General features: G+C 39.2%; 1 protein-coding gene across 1 annotated transcript in view; it reads right to left on the bottom strand.

The window, feature by feature from the left end:
* Positions 1–17,553, bottom strand: part of LOC108924280 (contactin-associated protein-like 5) — a 96,417-nt gene extending 78,864 nt beyond the window's left edge. The window contains exon 1 of the mRNA XM_018735549.2: positions 17,287–17,553. Coding sequence (XP_018591065.2) covers positions 17,287–17,467 — 181 coding nt within the window. The 5' untranslated portion in view covers positions 17,468–17,553. The remainder of the gene's footprint in view (positions 1–17,286) is intronic.
* Between the last annotated feature and the right edge of the window lie 494 nt (positions 17,554–18,047).

Here is an 18,047-nt window from a genome sequence, read left to right as displayed (position 1 = left end):
GCTGAAATATCCCAGGGTGAATACTTTCTACCAGCACTGCATGCAAAAAGTTCAAGAAAAACTCCCCAAAAGACACATTCAAATGGTTTAAAGAAAAAAATAAAAGAATAGACAAAAAAAAAAGTTTAAAAGGATAAAGTACGCTGAGATGTATGGCAAGTGTTTATCAAAGGCCTGACAGATGTGAAATCATGGGACACCTGGTAAAGCTAGCGTAGAAATCACTGAAGGTTTATCTGAAACTTTCCTACTGTTCTCAGCCCCTGTGGATGTCACAGTGAAAGTGTATCCACATTTTTGGTACAAATATTTGTATAAAATGTCTTGGCGTGTAACAAATGCACCCAAAGATGAAGGAACGTTTAAGTGACACAGCTGCAGTGATGGATACCAGTGAAGCGCATTCATGTTTCCATGACAGTGCTGAGTATCTACAATGGTAGGACAACTTGAACAACTTGAAGGCATCATGATGTGCTAAGCACTTGGTCAGGCACAGGGAATTCATAGCACAACAACAAAAGACCTGATGCACTAGTTCGCAGAGCCACAGCCCAAAAAATGGCTTTATCTGTAGACACACAGCTTCTTATTTGTTGGCACAATTTAACCCACAGAAGGCAGAGCACTAAACATTACTGGATCTGCTACATGAATAATTTAATTCCATATGAATGCCCAGTTGAAATCCCCAAGAGAATTTATGGGTTTGGCATTTTTTATTAGGTTCAAACAAAATTGCTCTGAAATTGTTTAGTTTCCAGCTCAGGGGGCTCAGGAGTCTACAAATGACCCTTCTGAGTGCGCTGTCACCACCTGTGACGTGAGGAGGTCAGATTAGCAGCTGGGGGACAGACATGATATAGGAGGACAGAGACAAACACTGGCTTGCATAGACAATCTGAGGACCTTGTCTGGGCCAGAAGGAAGTGGTGTGCCACTTTGGGTCGATCAGGGCTATTTTCAGACTTGTCAGCCTTCTCTGTATGGTTGCTGCATTTGGTTAGCTTCCGCCTCTCTCGGCTCCTTCTGAGGAGACATCATGAATAAAAATGTTTTGTGCCAGGAGGGTGTCAACCCAACAGCAGAAGCTGAACACACAACCATAAGGATTTGGGCTCCGTGCAGTTTTGCAGAGGTGCTCGTACAAACAATGCATTTCTGATTTATATTCAACTTATAATCCAGTTACTTTACAATGTCCATTTCCTTGAACTCTAAAAGCCTGTTTAGTGCCTCATTAAGGATTCAGCTGGACTGATAAGAAAAATGCAGACCCTTGACTTAAGAAATTTATGTTAATGCACCTTGTCATCATTCATCAGCAACATTTTATTCCTTTTTTGAAGCATTATAACTAACATAATTAACAATGCAGAGACTGTCCTTTACTCTTTCTCTAGGCCTAATGTAAAATGATCATTCATGACACTAATGCAACTAGTAATTTCTCAAAATAAACTGCCCATACAGCACATCATTACTGACTATTAGGCACTGTGTCATTTTCTTCATGTTCAGAAATGGATCTAAATGTCCCAGCCATTATTATTCTAATTTTTTGCTATATTTTGCAAGTTATATTTTCGGCAGTGAATGTTTGCCACCCACCACCGTCAACATTCCAAATAACAGCTTAGCTTTGTTTCCAGTTTTGCATTAGGAATCATTTCTGACGTTTTATCAGTTGCACATTTGCATTTGTAATTTTTAAAATTATTTCATTATTTGTTTTTAAAGCATTACCCTAGAAAAAAATACGTGCATATAACAAAATAATTTATGCATAACCAGAGCCAATTATTTAACAGAATGGCTTGATTTATTTAAACTTTGCTTGCCCCTGAGCTTTAATAATAGATGTCCTTTTTCTCACTGGCCTGTCTTGTGCAATACTAATAACATGAAAGGTACAGTTAATGGTTTGGGGCTTTCTCAGTCAAAACCTGTTTCAATCTTGCTAGGCATAGACCCGGTTAAGTTGTGCATCACAGCACATATGTTCTAAGAGGTATTTAAAATTTCTGTGAAAAAAGCACTTAACTTAATTGTACTGAAGTGAATGCAAAGTATTATTCACTCCACATGTATACAAATGACAAATTCTTTTCGTTTCTCCTTACATGTGTATTCTATGCTCCGTGTGGGTGTGGAGTCAAAGAGGGCGGAAAAGTTTCTCATAATAAAAAAAGTTGGGTAATTAAACCAGATCAATATGGCCTTGAGAGTAATTCTGTCAAATTGGCTGAGCAAATTACCTCAGCTGGAGCTCTGTGCAAACTCTGCCTTGATTGTAAAGGTAAATAATCCCCAACATTTAGCTGAGTGTGTACAAATAATACATTACAGAAAAGGGAAAAGCATGTCTATTCCGCCCAAGGAGACATATTATTTATCATTTTTATTTGTTCAAACTAATAGGAGCCTCAAAGGGGGGCAAGACTTTCAAGTGATATCGAGGCACACTGGTGCAGTAATAATCTTTTCCCACACAATCCCAGAGATGTTCTTTTTTATGTATTCCAGCTGAGGCTTTCAAGTATTGACTTGAAAGTGTTATTTAAATACAAGCACCCATATCACATTTCTTCAAATTTGCCTCCCACAAGGAAATGAGAAATCACTCATTTTATTCTATCCTCTGTTTCTGGTTCAGAAAAAAAATGTTAAAGCATGGCTAATTCAGTTCCTAAAATCTGCATCTGGATGCATAATCTGCTTAAGTTACAAACAAAAAAAGTGCTTGTTTCAATTTTTTAAGGGCTAAGAAGTACAGTTAATGTGTTACGTGGACAGAACATAGCATAGCAATTAGAACTGCCACCATCCATTTGAAGGACACGGGTTTGAATCCAACCTCCTGCTGTAGTACCCTTGAGCAAGGTACTTACAATGAGTTGCTGCAGCAAAAAACTCCCCACCTATACAAATGTTTAAATCACTGTAAGCGGATTAACATTATAAGTCACACTGAAGGAAAGCTAAATAAATAGAGTACAATAAACATTCTCCAGTGGCACAAACAGCTATCAAGCACATGTCTTTCACAGCAAGTAGTGCCTGCTTAATGACGGCCAGTACAAACCACCAAAGACCCTGGGTGAAGTGCCAACCCATGTGCACAGTTGGACTGGGAGGACCAAGGGCTTACAGCAGCTCCCACGCTTAAAGTGTTCTGGGCTCCAGGCAAACAACGAGACATGGCCTGAGCTTTAGAGCTTATAGGAGGCAACGTCCTTTATGCTCCCTTCAGCATTTCACAAAGCTAAAGTCTCTGATTGTGGCAATTTGGCCAGGTTATCTCACTTTCATGTCTCGCTCATCAACATTCCTCTCACTCATCCACAAGAGCCCAGGCCAACACAGAGAACTTAGTTGTCACCCATTGTACAATATTGCCCCAAACAAAATAGTGTTGTCTCATGTTTTTTTTAGCATTGCCATTGTCTTTCTATATAATAACTGTAATTAATTTAGTACAATTAATTGATTTTAATTAAAATCTGCTACTCAAATTTTGTTTGTGTGTTATACAATTATACCATAATTTTCTTTTTTTTCCTGAATTTTAAATTGAAAAATGTCAGTGAGTCAATTTTTCTTTGTTTGGTTTCAGATATTACAATACTATGTTCAAAATATTATATTTACTCTAAACTCACCATAATTAAAAACACAGCAGAATATCACTTTTTACAACTGTAACCATTATTTGTTACCTTCATTCACAGTGTATTTCATCCAAACTGAACCCAAATCCTGGTTCACGATGACCACAAATTAGTCATGTGTTGTCTAATTAAAAAATGAAAATAAAAATGTCTATAAGTTTATGTTACACATAACAAAGTCCCTGTGAGGTCGCAATAGATTTAATCTGATCTAAAGAGACTGCAACTCAGATCTGAGGCCAACAAATGTGCGCATTGCTGGGACTGAAGTGCATCAAGATGATGTTTCAAAAGCTATATATACAGGTCAGAAATGTAATATCTATCTATGTTCATTATTCATATATATATATAAAATTCTGCATTCACTAAACAACCAGGCGGATTTATTGTTATTATTTTCTTTATGAACTGCTACCCTCTTCTTGCGTTCTATGAAGCCACAAATACAAAGACATATAAAAATGCAAGTCACCGTACGATGCAACGCTATGTACAATGCAGAAAATACATAATAATAATAATAATAATAATAATAATAATAATAATAATAAGAAGAAGAAGAAGAAGAAGAAGAAGAAGAAGAAGAAGAATGTAAAATAGAGTACAGCAGAACAGACAGAGATGAAGTAGGTAAACCTCTGCTTTTTTTTATTTACTCACATCCCATTTTTAAAGACAGATGTGGGATAGCCAAAGAACTTCCCATCCTCAGGAAGTATGAGTGTCTGCATATGACATTGGACACCCAAAGAGCAGGGTCCACAATATCTAAAGCCAATGCACACCACACCTTGTTCTTATGCCCTCTCATCCCCTCTGTCGCATCTCAAATTGTTTCTTCTTATTCTTCTATACCCCCAGTGGCTGCTTCAGTCTACAGGATATCATGCTGACTTCCATCTCAACCTGCTAGAAAAACCCAGTGGGAAGCAAGTAGTGCTTGAAGACATAGTGTGGTAACCTGACGGAGTTGTCTTGCTGTTTATAGCTGCAAAAAATGACTGAATTCCAGTAAAATATAGACTTGTATAGCTTTATAGTACTACACATAATTTATACACTAGGCTATTGTTTTTTTACCAGCAAAAAGGTTTTACAGACGATTAACTTTCAACTCAAAAGGGTGTTACGCAGAACACCTTTCCCTGTTATACAGACAACTGCTATGCGGACATTCACTTATCTGGACTTTATGCCACATAGTGTGGTAGAGAGACTGACCCCAGTTGTCTGGACATTTAGGTTGTTCAGTTCTGTTCAGATGGGTAACCTGGCCCAGCAGATGATCACACAAACTGCTGTGAATACAGGCTGAGAATACTCGTAACAGACGTTGTCTCAGCTTGTGTTTACACAACATTTTTATTGTTTTCTCATGTTTGCATCCTTAGTGACATTAATTTCTGTACTCTCTTCATTTTTGTTTTGATTTCATTATGCTTTTTACAGAAAGTGTTGAAGCATACTGAGAGAAAGAGTTATAATGGTAACTATATCTACCACTCAAAGTGCTGTAAAACCCATCTTTCTCCTTATATTCTAACATGTTAAAGCCAAAGTCCTAACTGCAGATATTGATAAGCTATATCCACAACCTACTCTGTTGCATTTCTGTTTACAAATTTAATATTCTTTTTAAATTATGTCTACTGTACAAAACCAATCATTAATTTACTGACAAACAAACTGCCAAAAAGTACTCTGTGGCTGCCGTTTTCATGTTTTTGTGAAAATGATCAGTAAACTTCCACGCCACTTGAATATACATGTCACACCCACTTCAGTAAAATGCAATTACATCAGCACGTTATGAAGGCTCTTTTGCTTTTCCTCTTCGGTCCAGTTTATCCCATCCAAGTGCTGCCTGGGTTGCCCAGGTGAAAACTTCACTCCTTTAACTGGTACTATGGGTTTCAATTCTGTGGGAGGGGTGTATGCTTATTTTTAATGTATTGCTAGACCTCGTTTTTTTCCTGCTGAAAGAAACAAAGTGCACAGTATGTGGGTGTTTTCATTCTTCATATTCAGGAAAATGTGGCTGAGTAGGAGTCCACTGGCTTTGAATCAATCGGTAGACCAAAGACAATGGCAGGGCACAGAGACACAGTTTACCCTAAAGTCAAAATTATAATACAGTTTTTCTAAAGTCAGCTCTTAGCATACTTACGTATGGTGCAGTTACCTACCTATGGTGTACTCAAGTTATAGCTGTTGCGTTACACTGACAATATTTAATTTTTTTTCATGCTCAAGTCTATTAAGAAAAACGAAATGATCTCCTTTGAAGGTGGATATTCTTCTATGCTGTCATAGTTACAGAAAAGGGGACTTTCATCTTTAACACGATCACCCATTTATTCATCCCTAAGCAGTGATGTTTAAAAAGTGGTATTACAACAGCCATGGGGTCTGGACAAGTCCACTGACTTTTTACACTTTTTTTAAACCTTTTATTTTGTTAATGGCAAAAAATCTTGCTTATCTGAAGGAGAATGAGTAATTAAAGTCATCTGAAGCCCTGGAGAGTCAACGGCCTTCTTTGTAATCAAGAGCTACATTAATTATTGCATGGCAATTATACTTCTTACCAATTCTAAGTATAGCCATTTTGTCCTATATGTACCACAGAGAGTGATGTTTTTTAAACTTGTCTAATGTTCTATTGTAACTGAGATGTGAAAGCTTCCTGCTTGATGCCTTTTACGGGTCCTTTGCATGCCTTGCTCTGAGCCTTACACAGAGCAAATGGCAGGAACAGTTTGATACCTGATTGAACAAAAAAATTGGGGAAGTGTGCTTCAAGAAACAACATACTATGAACAGCAAAACTGGCAGCATCCAACTCTTTAAACCTCAAAGGGCTTGGCGTTCTGCTCCAATATAACCCAGGTCCAGTAGCTGTTTTCTGAAGTCCATTGGCAGAAAGCCTGCTTAAAATCCATACTGTTAAATAGCCACAACGTACAGTGTTTTTCAGGGCTCCATTTCTGAACTCTGTGCAAAATCAATTTGAAAGTGATCATCATAAATATAGTGTTTTTTTTCTACAGGAATATAAAATTGTTTTACATATTTACCTCTTTTTAATGATAACGATTTCACTGTTAAGTGATGATGTAATGAAAAAAAAGTTTCAAATTAAAATCAGAATAAAATTATCACACCGTGACCCTCAAGACAGTCACACAGTTATTGAAATTGTATGGATGGATGGAATTAACAAAAAAGTTTTAATTATATGGAGATGAGTAATATTGTGAACAATGTGTACTCTGAGAGCCTTCTGGGAGTTGGGAGATTTCAGTGTCTGATGATAGCTGCATGTCCTTGGAGAACAAGGGAACCGTGTACATGGGGATCATCCAGTGTCCTTGGCAAAATCAATAGAGGCGAAACAGATACGCAACGCAGATTAAGGAGCTGCGGCGCGTGATTGTTCATCTCGGCCCCTGGCCACAGCGCCAGCAGCCAATTAGCAACCAGCACAGATTGATTTCTGGGAAGTGCATATTGATGTTATGATTAGGAGACAGAGCGCTTCTCCGTGTAACTCCTGAAAGCAAATACAGGAAATGATGCAGAGCTCAGAACAGTAATGTGCGTCCGTGTTGATATGGTGCTGTAAATTCCCTTTTTTTTTTTTAATTTGACAGGCCCCAATTAGATTTCAGCGAGACCAGATTAGCTGTGAAATTATGAATGCTGTTGCTATGTGTGGACACTGAAATCATCGAGCCTTCTTTCTTCCAATGGAGCCAAAACACTTTAAAGCTGTGGTCAACACGTGTCGTTGCTCCAAATCTGGAAACAAGCTTTTCTCAATGTAAGAGTCAGGGTCAATAAGGAATTCACAATGTGTTCTAAGCAAAGGGAAATGCCGACAAGAAAAATGAAATGTGGCACAGAACAAGCACACATAAATAAAAATGGGAGCGTTAGCTTATTAAAAATGCATGTCACTTTCCAAAGGACTCTATAAACGGCACATAGTCCTGTTCTCTAAAGCACTTTCTGCAAGCAAAATATGTCATGTCATTTCACCTCACACATTTTTATCACCTATGTCCTTTGTATTCCGTTTTATGAGCCTCCCTGCCACACTTTACCTCTCTGTTTATTAAAAAAAAAAAAAAAAAGTTCAGCTTTGAAGAACACTAACAATTAACTCTATGCAACATGCACTATTGGGTTAAAACCGAGATGAGTCCAAATGAATAGTGCTTATTAAATGAAGAATGAAGAAGTTTATCTTAAATAGAGATAGACTGAAAGAACTAAAATTCTCATATTGACACAAGAGTTTGTTACACAAAAAGACTTATAACAGTTCTAGCAGAGGAAGACGGGGTTTTAAATACTGAACAGCATTTAGAGGAAGAGAACAGGTTCCCATACCTCAGAATTTCTCATGGCACTTTCACAGTATGATCTGGAATGACATAGGAACGCATGCTTTACAAACAGGTAAAAGGCCAGCTTCTGTCCACTTCATTGTGATTTGCCTGCTTAACAGATTTCTATCTAGGTCCAAACTCTGATTTATGGCTAAAACATGAACCTATTTCTGCTGCTTTCCTGTTCAGAGATTGATGTGCACCTACAATGACACTTCCTTTAAATCAATAAGAAGATGATAAATTATTTGGTGGATAGCTGTATTCCTCCTGGCTTTGACTGAGGACATTATGTAGTCTGCAGAAATCTCAGGAAACCATGGTGTGCTGTTTTTATTTCCTTTCCTTTCCTTTTATTTTATTTCATTTTATTTTATTTTACTTCAAACTAACCCTGATGCTGATGCTTGGTTCTCTGCTCTTGTGTCACTGAATGAATGACAAAGCCTATTTATTTAAGCAAAACAAAATATATCTATTTTTTAATGACACCTACAGGTGAATGAAAAAGTCCTGTTGCAACTCTGAAACTCTAACTCTACTTGCCATGCCGTCTCTTCAAAGGCATCAGCACAATGTCAGGTGGATGCTGGATGCTGGATGAATCAGTATACCTGTTGTACTCAGTAATGTTCAATGAGTTATGTCTGCAAAAAATAATAAATAGAATAATACTCTTAAAGACTAACATTGCAGCCTGATTTTCAATGGATAACCAACAATGCTTGCATTATGGTTTTACAGCACTCTACGCAGGGCCTATTTAAATGGCTGGCTCTGTCTAAACACGTATTGGAGTTTTGTAAAAAGTAAAATTTGGAAGGAAAATATTAGGGCAAACCCCTGGCCATGAGCAACTGCCAATCAATATTATATATAATCAGTATATGCAGGCCCAGCAACCTTCACACCCATGCTTTTTAAAAACCCACCACCACCTGACCTCTTCCTCTCTTTAGTCCAAAAGTGTCCAAACAAGTGGGGAAGGGGCTTAACATCCTTACTCGACATCAACTACGGGCACTCCAACAGACTCTAAGATGGAAAATACATTATATATATTGTTCAAACACACAATCCCAGTCTAATACAATCAGCAACTGAGCTTGAAAATTGTATAGATTCCGATGAATGCTATAGAGAGAAAGTTATATTGCAGCAACCTGTGTTACTTGGGAGTGTCATGTTGGAGCAAGAAAAAATGGGTTTATTCTTAATAGCTGAAAATTGTGGGTAAAATGTGAATTAGTTGTTCAACCGCTGTGGGGGCTCACAGGGAATATAAGGGGGTGAGGGTCTGTTGGCCAGTTTGAAGAGGAAAAAAATTCTGAGAGGTGCTAAGCAGACTGGGAAGGTGGGGGAAAAAAAAAGGGTGGCTTGAGGTGTGAGGGGGTGTGGTGGTGCAGTGGGTTTGGCTGGGGCCTGCTCTGTGGTGGGTCTAGGGTTCAAGTCCTGGCATCCTGTCCTGCGTGTGTCCCCTCCCATTCCATCCTTGTGCCCTGTGTTGCCGGGTTAGGCTCTGGTTTGCCGTGACCCCGCTTGGGACAAGTGGCTGTAAACAGTGTGTGTGTGTGTGTGTGTGTGTGTGTGTGTGTGTGTGGCTTGAGGTGCAGGTCTTTGAGGAAAAGGGGTCCTTGGACTGGGAGCATCATTTCCTTGGGTTCATGCCTGTACCTCTCTCTGTGTGCCAGTGTTCCAATAGACATTTGCAATGAAGGGTGTCTATCTGCCCTTCTTTGCCCCATTCCAAACCCATATTGCAGAATGCTAGAGTATTTATGTAATTAGCCAGCATGAGTTATAACCAAAAGTGACTTACCAATAGTCAGACCCATTTGTGTTGCTGTTTGCATATCATGTAGACTCGTGCCAAGCTATGTTCCCAAAGGAATCTGACCCGCAATCACTATGATATGAGCAGTAACCACCACTATCCTACTTGAGTTTATACACCAGCCCTATTAAGGACAGATGGCCTTCACAATAAATATTCTCTTTATTGCCAGTGCTGCAGATGTTCACATGTGAAAGCTCTGTTCTGAAAAGTTTGCACAATTTCAAGACTGCTCTGGTGAAAGCAGGCAAATGCTGACTTGCTGAAATCGCTGGAAATGGATGTGTGTATATATGATAAAGATAATCAAGGTGTTTTTGTTATGTGCTCATTGTCTTAGAACTCAAAAGCAAAAATCCATCCATCCATCCATTTACAGCAACATCTTGCCCTGGTCAGGACCACAGAGGTCTTTAGCCTATCTCAGAATCACTAGGCACAAGGCAGAGGGGGGTACACCCTGATCGGGATGCCAGTCCATTGCAGTCAAAAGCAAAAAAAAAATGGTCTATTTGGAAGTTTGTTACTGGGCAGACAGCTGGTGATATGGACTTGTGACAACGAAGGTTGGTAATTTGAGCCCCAAGAGAACTCATGCTATTAACTGCTCAGTTATATACAGTAAACTAATAAAAGCCTGCCTTCCTCAAAAAACACCCACAAAATTGCTGTTTTCATTATTTTGGTCGGGCATCATGGTGGCGCACCAAGTAGCATTGCCACTTCTCAACACCTGGGTGGTGCAAGAGGAGGTGGTTATGATTCTTGCTGAACCTATGTAGAGTTTACATGATGTCCTCGTGTTTCCGTGGGTGTCCTCTGTGTGATTGGCTTTCTTCCCACGGTCCAAAGACACAGTTCAGATGAATAAGTGACTCTAAATGACTCATAGGGTTAATGGGTGAGTGGGTGCCTTGCAATGGACTAGTGTCCCATCTCAGCCTTGTCCACAGTGTTTCCGACCCTGCTAAGGGCAAGTGGTCATTGAAACTGGATAGAATAGTTTGGTATCCAAAAATGATATCGCAAAGAATAAAATTTCAATACACCATTTGTTATTTGGTTAACTGAGAGAATATGAATACTTTTGCATCACCCCGTAAATGCAAAAAGGACTGTTCTTGTCTTAAGGAGTCCAATATTTAACAGTGAGGATGCTTCTCGACCTTCAGCCATGAGTTTTCACAGGCGGTCGCTGTCTGTTTACAGCATTCAAACAAATATGTTGAGTGTCATCAATGCATGAGAGCCTGGAAACACTTGCCATGTTCACCCTGTGAGGCCTTCTTGTTTATTCACTACATCGACAAAACCGCTGAGGGAAAGGGAAGCTCTCTAATCCAACTCATTGTATTTCTTCAGCTGTTTTCAATGTTCTGCATAGTTTTTAGCAAAACTGATTTTTCTAATTGCTTATCTTTCAGAGTGATGGAGATTTATTTGGATCTATTAATCATCACTATTTTATTAATACATACTTACTATTCAAAGTCTAAATAGATTAACATTTCAGCCATAATATATAATGGTGTTACTGTACTTCTGTAACAGACAAGAAGATGAGCAAAAGATGATCAGGTTTTAAGCATTCCCCCATTTACTGCAAATTCGATATGTGTTATATAACATTGGCTGAACTGCTGAACTAAATAATTCTCAACCTACACAAGTAGCTTTGTGGGTACAGCTCTAGAAGTACTGCACACGAGCAACACACACGAGCAACACACACACACACACACACACACAGAGCCCTGTTGTGGCCTACAAGATTATCTCAACGTGTTCATTTTCAGGTTATGAGACATATTTTATTTCAGTGATTCAGTCTTTCCACTGGCTTTATGTAAAAGACAACCATGGGAAACATTTCACAAAAACACGATCATACCAATGAAAAGCCTGGGGGTTGCATTTTGAAATTATTATTATTATTATTATTATTATTATTATTATTATTATTATTTGAAGCATTGGATATCAGAGATGAAATCAAGAATCAAGTTGAAGATAAAGTTTGAGTAATTTTATGTAATTTCAAAGATGTGTACAGTAGTCAGATGAGGATTTTCATATACAAGTTGTAACAGTAACACCTTTATTTTGCACGACATACTAGGGTCATCATAAAATTGGTCCTTATGTTAATTCTTTGTCAGGTCATGTGAATAATGCATTTTCAGTAATTACTTTTCAGAGCTGGGTTACACAATTCCGATCCCAGGAAACCTAGTCATATAACCAATAAAAACCCAGTCAACTGACCGTAATGAACTCTTCACCGCCGAAAAGGGAGTTTGGGCTTCAGTCAGCTTTTTCTTCTTTCAATATATTCACCTCTTAATAGCTTCACTGCTGTACTTCATTCATTTTTCTTTGCATATTTTACATTATTACACCTCCTCTGAACTTTGCATGAAGAGTTCTAATATAAATGAATTGTGTGCTGTTAATGGAAGCACTGTAAAGAATTTCAGTTTCAGTATGAAAAAGCTGTTAAATTGCTTTCGCTAAATTGCTCACCTGTGTTATTCCATGCCAAGCTGCAAATTATGCCACTGACAAAGCTTTTGATATAACACTGTCTGATAAATTAACAAATACAGATGTAAAATGTGTGTTGGAAATCAGTAAGGGCTATTACTCTGCTCACAAGGGCTCCAGAACAAAACTGCCAACAGGAAAAGTACAGCACTGTCTGCATCATGTCAGTTCCTTACAGCCCCCAGCCGAGGGAAGCATGATGTAGGTGCTATTCTGTTACTGTATACATATCTCCAATGACTGCATTAACACATCACAGTTATGCCATTGAAACAACTAATATTATTGATTATAATGGAACTCAGTGGATACCGATTACAATGAAATTACTTCTAATATTTTTAACTTTTTTATACTCTCTGTACAATGAGTTCTTCTATGCAAGAAGTGTACTCTGATGTTTTCCTTACCTTAAAATTTATTTTAACACCATAATCATGGAAATATGTACAAAATACACACACACTTTTTTGCCAGCCACATGCATCAGAATGAATTCCTCTTTCAAAACGAGCTTCTCATATGAAACTTTCCCTTTCTCCTTCCCTAAGGAAAGCATAAAATTGTAATTTCACGTTCATTCTCAGTAGGGTACCTTTTTCACTTGATGCTCTGGAAAAAAACAGATTTATGATTGTTGGATACTGGTTCCATTCTGGTCAGGATACTCAAATTATTAGGCCAAGCAAACATTTCAGCAGAAATATTAGCTCCAGGAAATGTAATTAATACATGGCCAATATTAATTTTACACATTTTGTCATTATACTATACACAATGCTAATAAGAACTTTGCATAGGCAGATCTCAGTTCTGTTTTGTGTGTTGCTCTGTTTCTCGCTATCTCTCCACATATATAGTTGATAATATATAATATATTTATACACACACACACACACACACACACACTGCCTGAAACCGTTTGTCCCAATCAGGGTTGCGGCAAACCGGAGCCTAACCCGGCAACACAGGGTGCAAGGCTGACGGGGGATGCCAGTCCATCGCAGGGCACCCCAAGTGGGACTCAAACCCCAGACCCACCAGACAGCAGGACCCATTAAACCCGCTGTGCCACCGCATGCCCCTCTATTTATATACACACACAAAAATTAGAAATAAAACCTTAAGGGGTTTTCAGATTATGGAAATCCACAAAGGCCTAACAGAGTTACTTTGTTGGAAAACCGACGTGAGAGGGATACACTTGATTATGTGATTCTGAGCCACAGAGGATGTGCGGCTGTATGCTGCATTTTCTTCCTCAACCTGCACTGACAGCACACAGTTGCTGAAATGGATTTTCGGCTTTATTTTTGCGCTGTAAACGAAAGAACATCCATTTTGTGCGTCCTTCAGGTGAATCTGCTGCTTTCATAACTGTTTACTTGTCATTCTCAATTACTGGGAGCAAATCTGGAGATCATGAATACAAAATGAGGCTTCTGTTGCAATGCTGCCCAAGGACTAAGGAAAAGCTCAAGTCACATGGTACCCTTCAGCTGGAACTGCGGTCAGATTTCAGGCAAACATCAGAAAAGAAAATGATAAGGATTGGTTTTAGAGATATGTGGAGATACCAAGCATCGTCAGAACTTCTCCCAGCCACCTTCTCTTTTTCTAATACTATGGAATTGTACTGGAGAGGCTCTGATTATGATGCAAAAGACTATGGTGACAAAGAGCTCCAGAACTAAGCAATGGCAAGCAAATTGGCATCTCAACTATGAACTCCACTACAATGCTCTTCTTTGTCTCTGGTCAGTGTTGATCACTGACTGTGGGCGCTCCCTTCTAGTTCTAATAACATCCCTTATCCAGTAGTTCAGTTACAGGAGCATGTGTGGTGGGACCTTCTGCAGCTGAGGTCTTCATTCAAGGGCAATGTTGCATGAGTTCATTCAGAAGAAGAAAAACCAGCTGGATATTCTAAAACTGGTGCTGAGGACAGCAGAAATTATTTAGCACCTATTATTTCCAGTTGTCCCCTTAAAAAAAAAGAAATAATTCAGTTTTCCTTAATTTTTCCCATTTAGATTTTAATGAGTTTTCTTTGTTGACCAGTTGTATAGGTAGAGCTACATAGTGTTTAAGTGCTTTTCAGCACCAATATGCTAAACTGTTTGGAATCAGTGGTGAGAAGAGAATTTCTTTGTTTATATGTCTTGTTTGTTAAGGTTAATCACAAGTATTGCACCAATTCAGTCCTTATGCGTTTTAAAAAATGATTATTCTATGTTAGTATCAGTTTTGTTCCTATTGTCTTGTTACATAGCTCAAGTCATCGCTGTGTAATGGCTGAATTTGGTTTTTACATGCAAAAGCGGCCTCTTATGCATTATATATTTGAAGTTATTAATATAAAATTTAATGAGTGAGTATTTCCTTGTTTATGTTTAAAATGCATAACAACAAAAAATTAGGAGGCAGGTAATGTTTTTTGAACATTCTGATCTTTTGCATTGTGAGAAACCACCAGAGGACAAAAACACACCTGATTCTTTGATAACCGCTGCCACTCCGGGATACTAATGACAAGGAAAATGGTCTTCATTTGAATTACATCACATGTGCTTTTGAACTGTTCTCAAGAAAATATCATGCAGCCTGTTTTTCTGACACTCTGAGCAGTGTGCTTGTCCAATACTCCCCTGCATGAACATCAGACGGTGGCATTGAAAAAAGAATATTATATATATATATATACAGGATTCAGGTACACCATGACTGTGCTTTCTGCTCTTCAAATGTACTGAAGCTTATTGCCAGCTGTTCCAGGAAAATAAATGCAGATGATAGAAGAAATCCATAGTGGCCATATCCTTCAGCAGAATCAAACACTGCAGGGATGTATGCTTCAACAGCTGGTCACTCTCACTGTCTCAAGGGGATACACACACAGACACAGACACACACACACACACACACACACACACATACATACACACACACACACACACACACACACACACACACACATACATACACAGTCAGTCTCTGGAAGTTATCTGACCTGTGGCAAAGCAGTGACCAGATGATCACTGTTCCAAGGACACTCCATCACCACCTGTCACTTACAAAATAAAGGCACGCAAAGCAGTGACGGAACAGATGCTGTGCATTTAACAAACCGGTGCAGATGACAAGGTGCCTTCCCAACACCTGATGGTGTGGCTTGTGTCTATCACAGTGTCAGTGGAGTGCCTGTGTGGAGATCCCAACACACATGGCAGCTCAGAAAAGTGGCCAAATTGCACAGACCGTTTCCTGTGCTACATTGGGTCTGTACATATGCTCCCATAAGTGAACCCTGCTTTACTGACATAAACCACCTCGACTCTGACCAAGTAAAGTGGTTACCTAAAGTGTGACTAAGTGAACAAAAGAGTTACATACATATATACAGTAAATGTATGTATACAGTATATACATATACATATAGTTTTACTTGTGTACATCCGTTTCTACAAATTATCTGGCACCTATTTATATTTATTTCAAGTTTTTTGTTTTTTTTTTTTTTTTTTTCTAATTGTCTGATGATTGTCATATGAAATCAGAAGGAAAAATCCTTTTCAAGTATTGAAATTTCAATATGAAAAAACAGTACATGTAAAGTAATATATGTATATATTATATATACATATAATATATATGTGTGTGTGTGTGTGTGTGTTAAACATGTTCGGTGCGCAAAACGCGCTGCTTCGACAGTACAAACAATGCATGCCTGTCAAGAGAAGGGATGCAGCGGCACTGATCGTCTCTTCTCTGTGTGTGCGGACGCGTTCCGTTCCTCCGCTATTTCACAGGAGCGCGGAGACACGAAGGAGCACTGACCTCTAGTGACGGGCAAACCGAACCTCCGAACCTCCGACCTCGCCTTGCGCTCACGTGTGTGTTCCTACAACAACTTCAGGACGTCTCATCAGACGGTACAACAGAGATTGCACATTAAAAATTATTATCGTTATCATAATCGCCATCATTACCAATAATAAAAATAATAATAATAATAATAATAATAATAATAATAATAAGGAGCCATGGTGATTAAAAATCATTCATTTGTATTTGTTTTTCTAGCCGAACGATGTCTGTGCCACAGTGCCAATGAACTCCCTTGACGCTTTTGCGAACATGTGCCACGGATAGGAGCCCCTTTCCCACGCTCCCGGTCCGGGGTCCGATCAGGGCTAAAGACTGATCACTGCGCCACACTGTCACCTCCGGGGTGTACAACTGAGTCGTGACCCGCGATGGTAACCACTGCAGTGCCTTTGAACTCCACTGCAAGTTTACTGTTCTCACAACTAATGGATCATACAACCAAGCACTGTAACGGTAAATGTAACAGCCTTGGAAGACCTTTAAATACTCTGTAAGTGAGCAGCATCTGTCGGATGTCAGGGGAACCGGGAGAAACTCTCCTACACATACATGCATAAATACATACATATATATATGTGTGTGTGTGTGTGTGTGTGTGTGTGTGTGTGTGTATATATTATATATATACTGACCCTGAGAACTTATTTTGGCATCATCCATCAGAGGAAACAAAATGCCAGAAACTTAAAAAAAAAAAAAAAAACTGGAGACGGTGTTACATCATATAATAATAATAATAATAATAATAATAATAATAATGAAAACTAAAGTTGAAACCCTAACTTATGAGAAGAATAATGTGACCGTGAGCAGTGACAGTGACACAGTGACAGTATGAACACATATGCAATTTGGCACACACGCACACAGACACAGGCGCGCACTTGGCGGCTCTCGGCTCCACACACGCAGAGCGACGCACTTCCACACCGCCGGGTTGCTGATTACTTACAGTTAGTGGCCGCCAGCGCGGAGCTGAACACACCGAGCACACTGAACACACTGATGGCACCGAGCAGCGTGAGACTAAGGGCACACGACCCACACGGGCTGGGCCCTTCCATGTTCCCTCCGCTATCCACACCGCCTTGTATCCCAACTCTGTGCGCAAATACGTCCAGACGCCGCCGCATCCAAAGGCGTTAGTTCCAGAGGAGTCCGCGCTCTGGCGCGCGCGCAGCAGCGACGATATAGTGGAGACTCCCCTCCACAGAGCCTTAAAGACGAGCGGCGCTCCCAGGGCGCACAGCGCCCCCCCCTCCTTCTCTCTCTCTCTCTCTCTCTCTCTCACTATCACTCTATCCCCCCTCCCCTTTCTGCCCCTCCTATTTTTCCATCCTGCCTCTCTGTCTGTCTCCCTCTGTCGTTCTCTTTCTCCTCTGTCTCGCCTTTTTTTTTCCACACTCCGTGCCTCCTGCTCGCTCCCTCACCCTTTCACTTTCAATTTACTGTGCTTTATTAGCATGACAAATTTTAAACATGTCATCAGCGCTATGGCTGAACAGTTTTATGGACAAGAATAGTTTGCAATGAAAAATAACCAATAATCAAATATATGCATTGAAATAAACTAATACAGTAGTAGATAAGTAAAAATGATCAAACTGGTGCTTCAGTATAAAGACCAGTGCATGTGTATTATTATTATTATTATTACCACCACAATTTAAACAGAATGGCCGTTTTATTAATTTGTTTTGGTAGATGCCATAT

This window comes from Scleropages formosus, chromosome 21 (genome assembly GCF_900964775.1).
Source record: "Scleropages formosus chromosome 21, fSclFor1.1, whole genome shotgun sequence".
Taxonomy (NCBI): domain Eukaryota; kingdom Metazoa; phylum Chordata; class Actinopteri; order Osteoglossiformes; family Osteoglossidae; genus Scleropages; species Scleropages formosus.
Note: the sequence above shows the minus strand (reverse complement) of the source record. Positions and strands in the feature narration are given on the sequence as shown.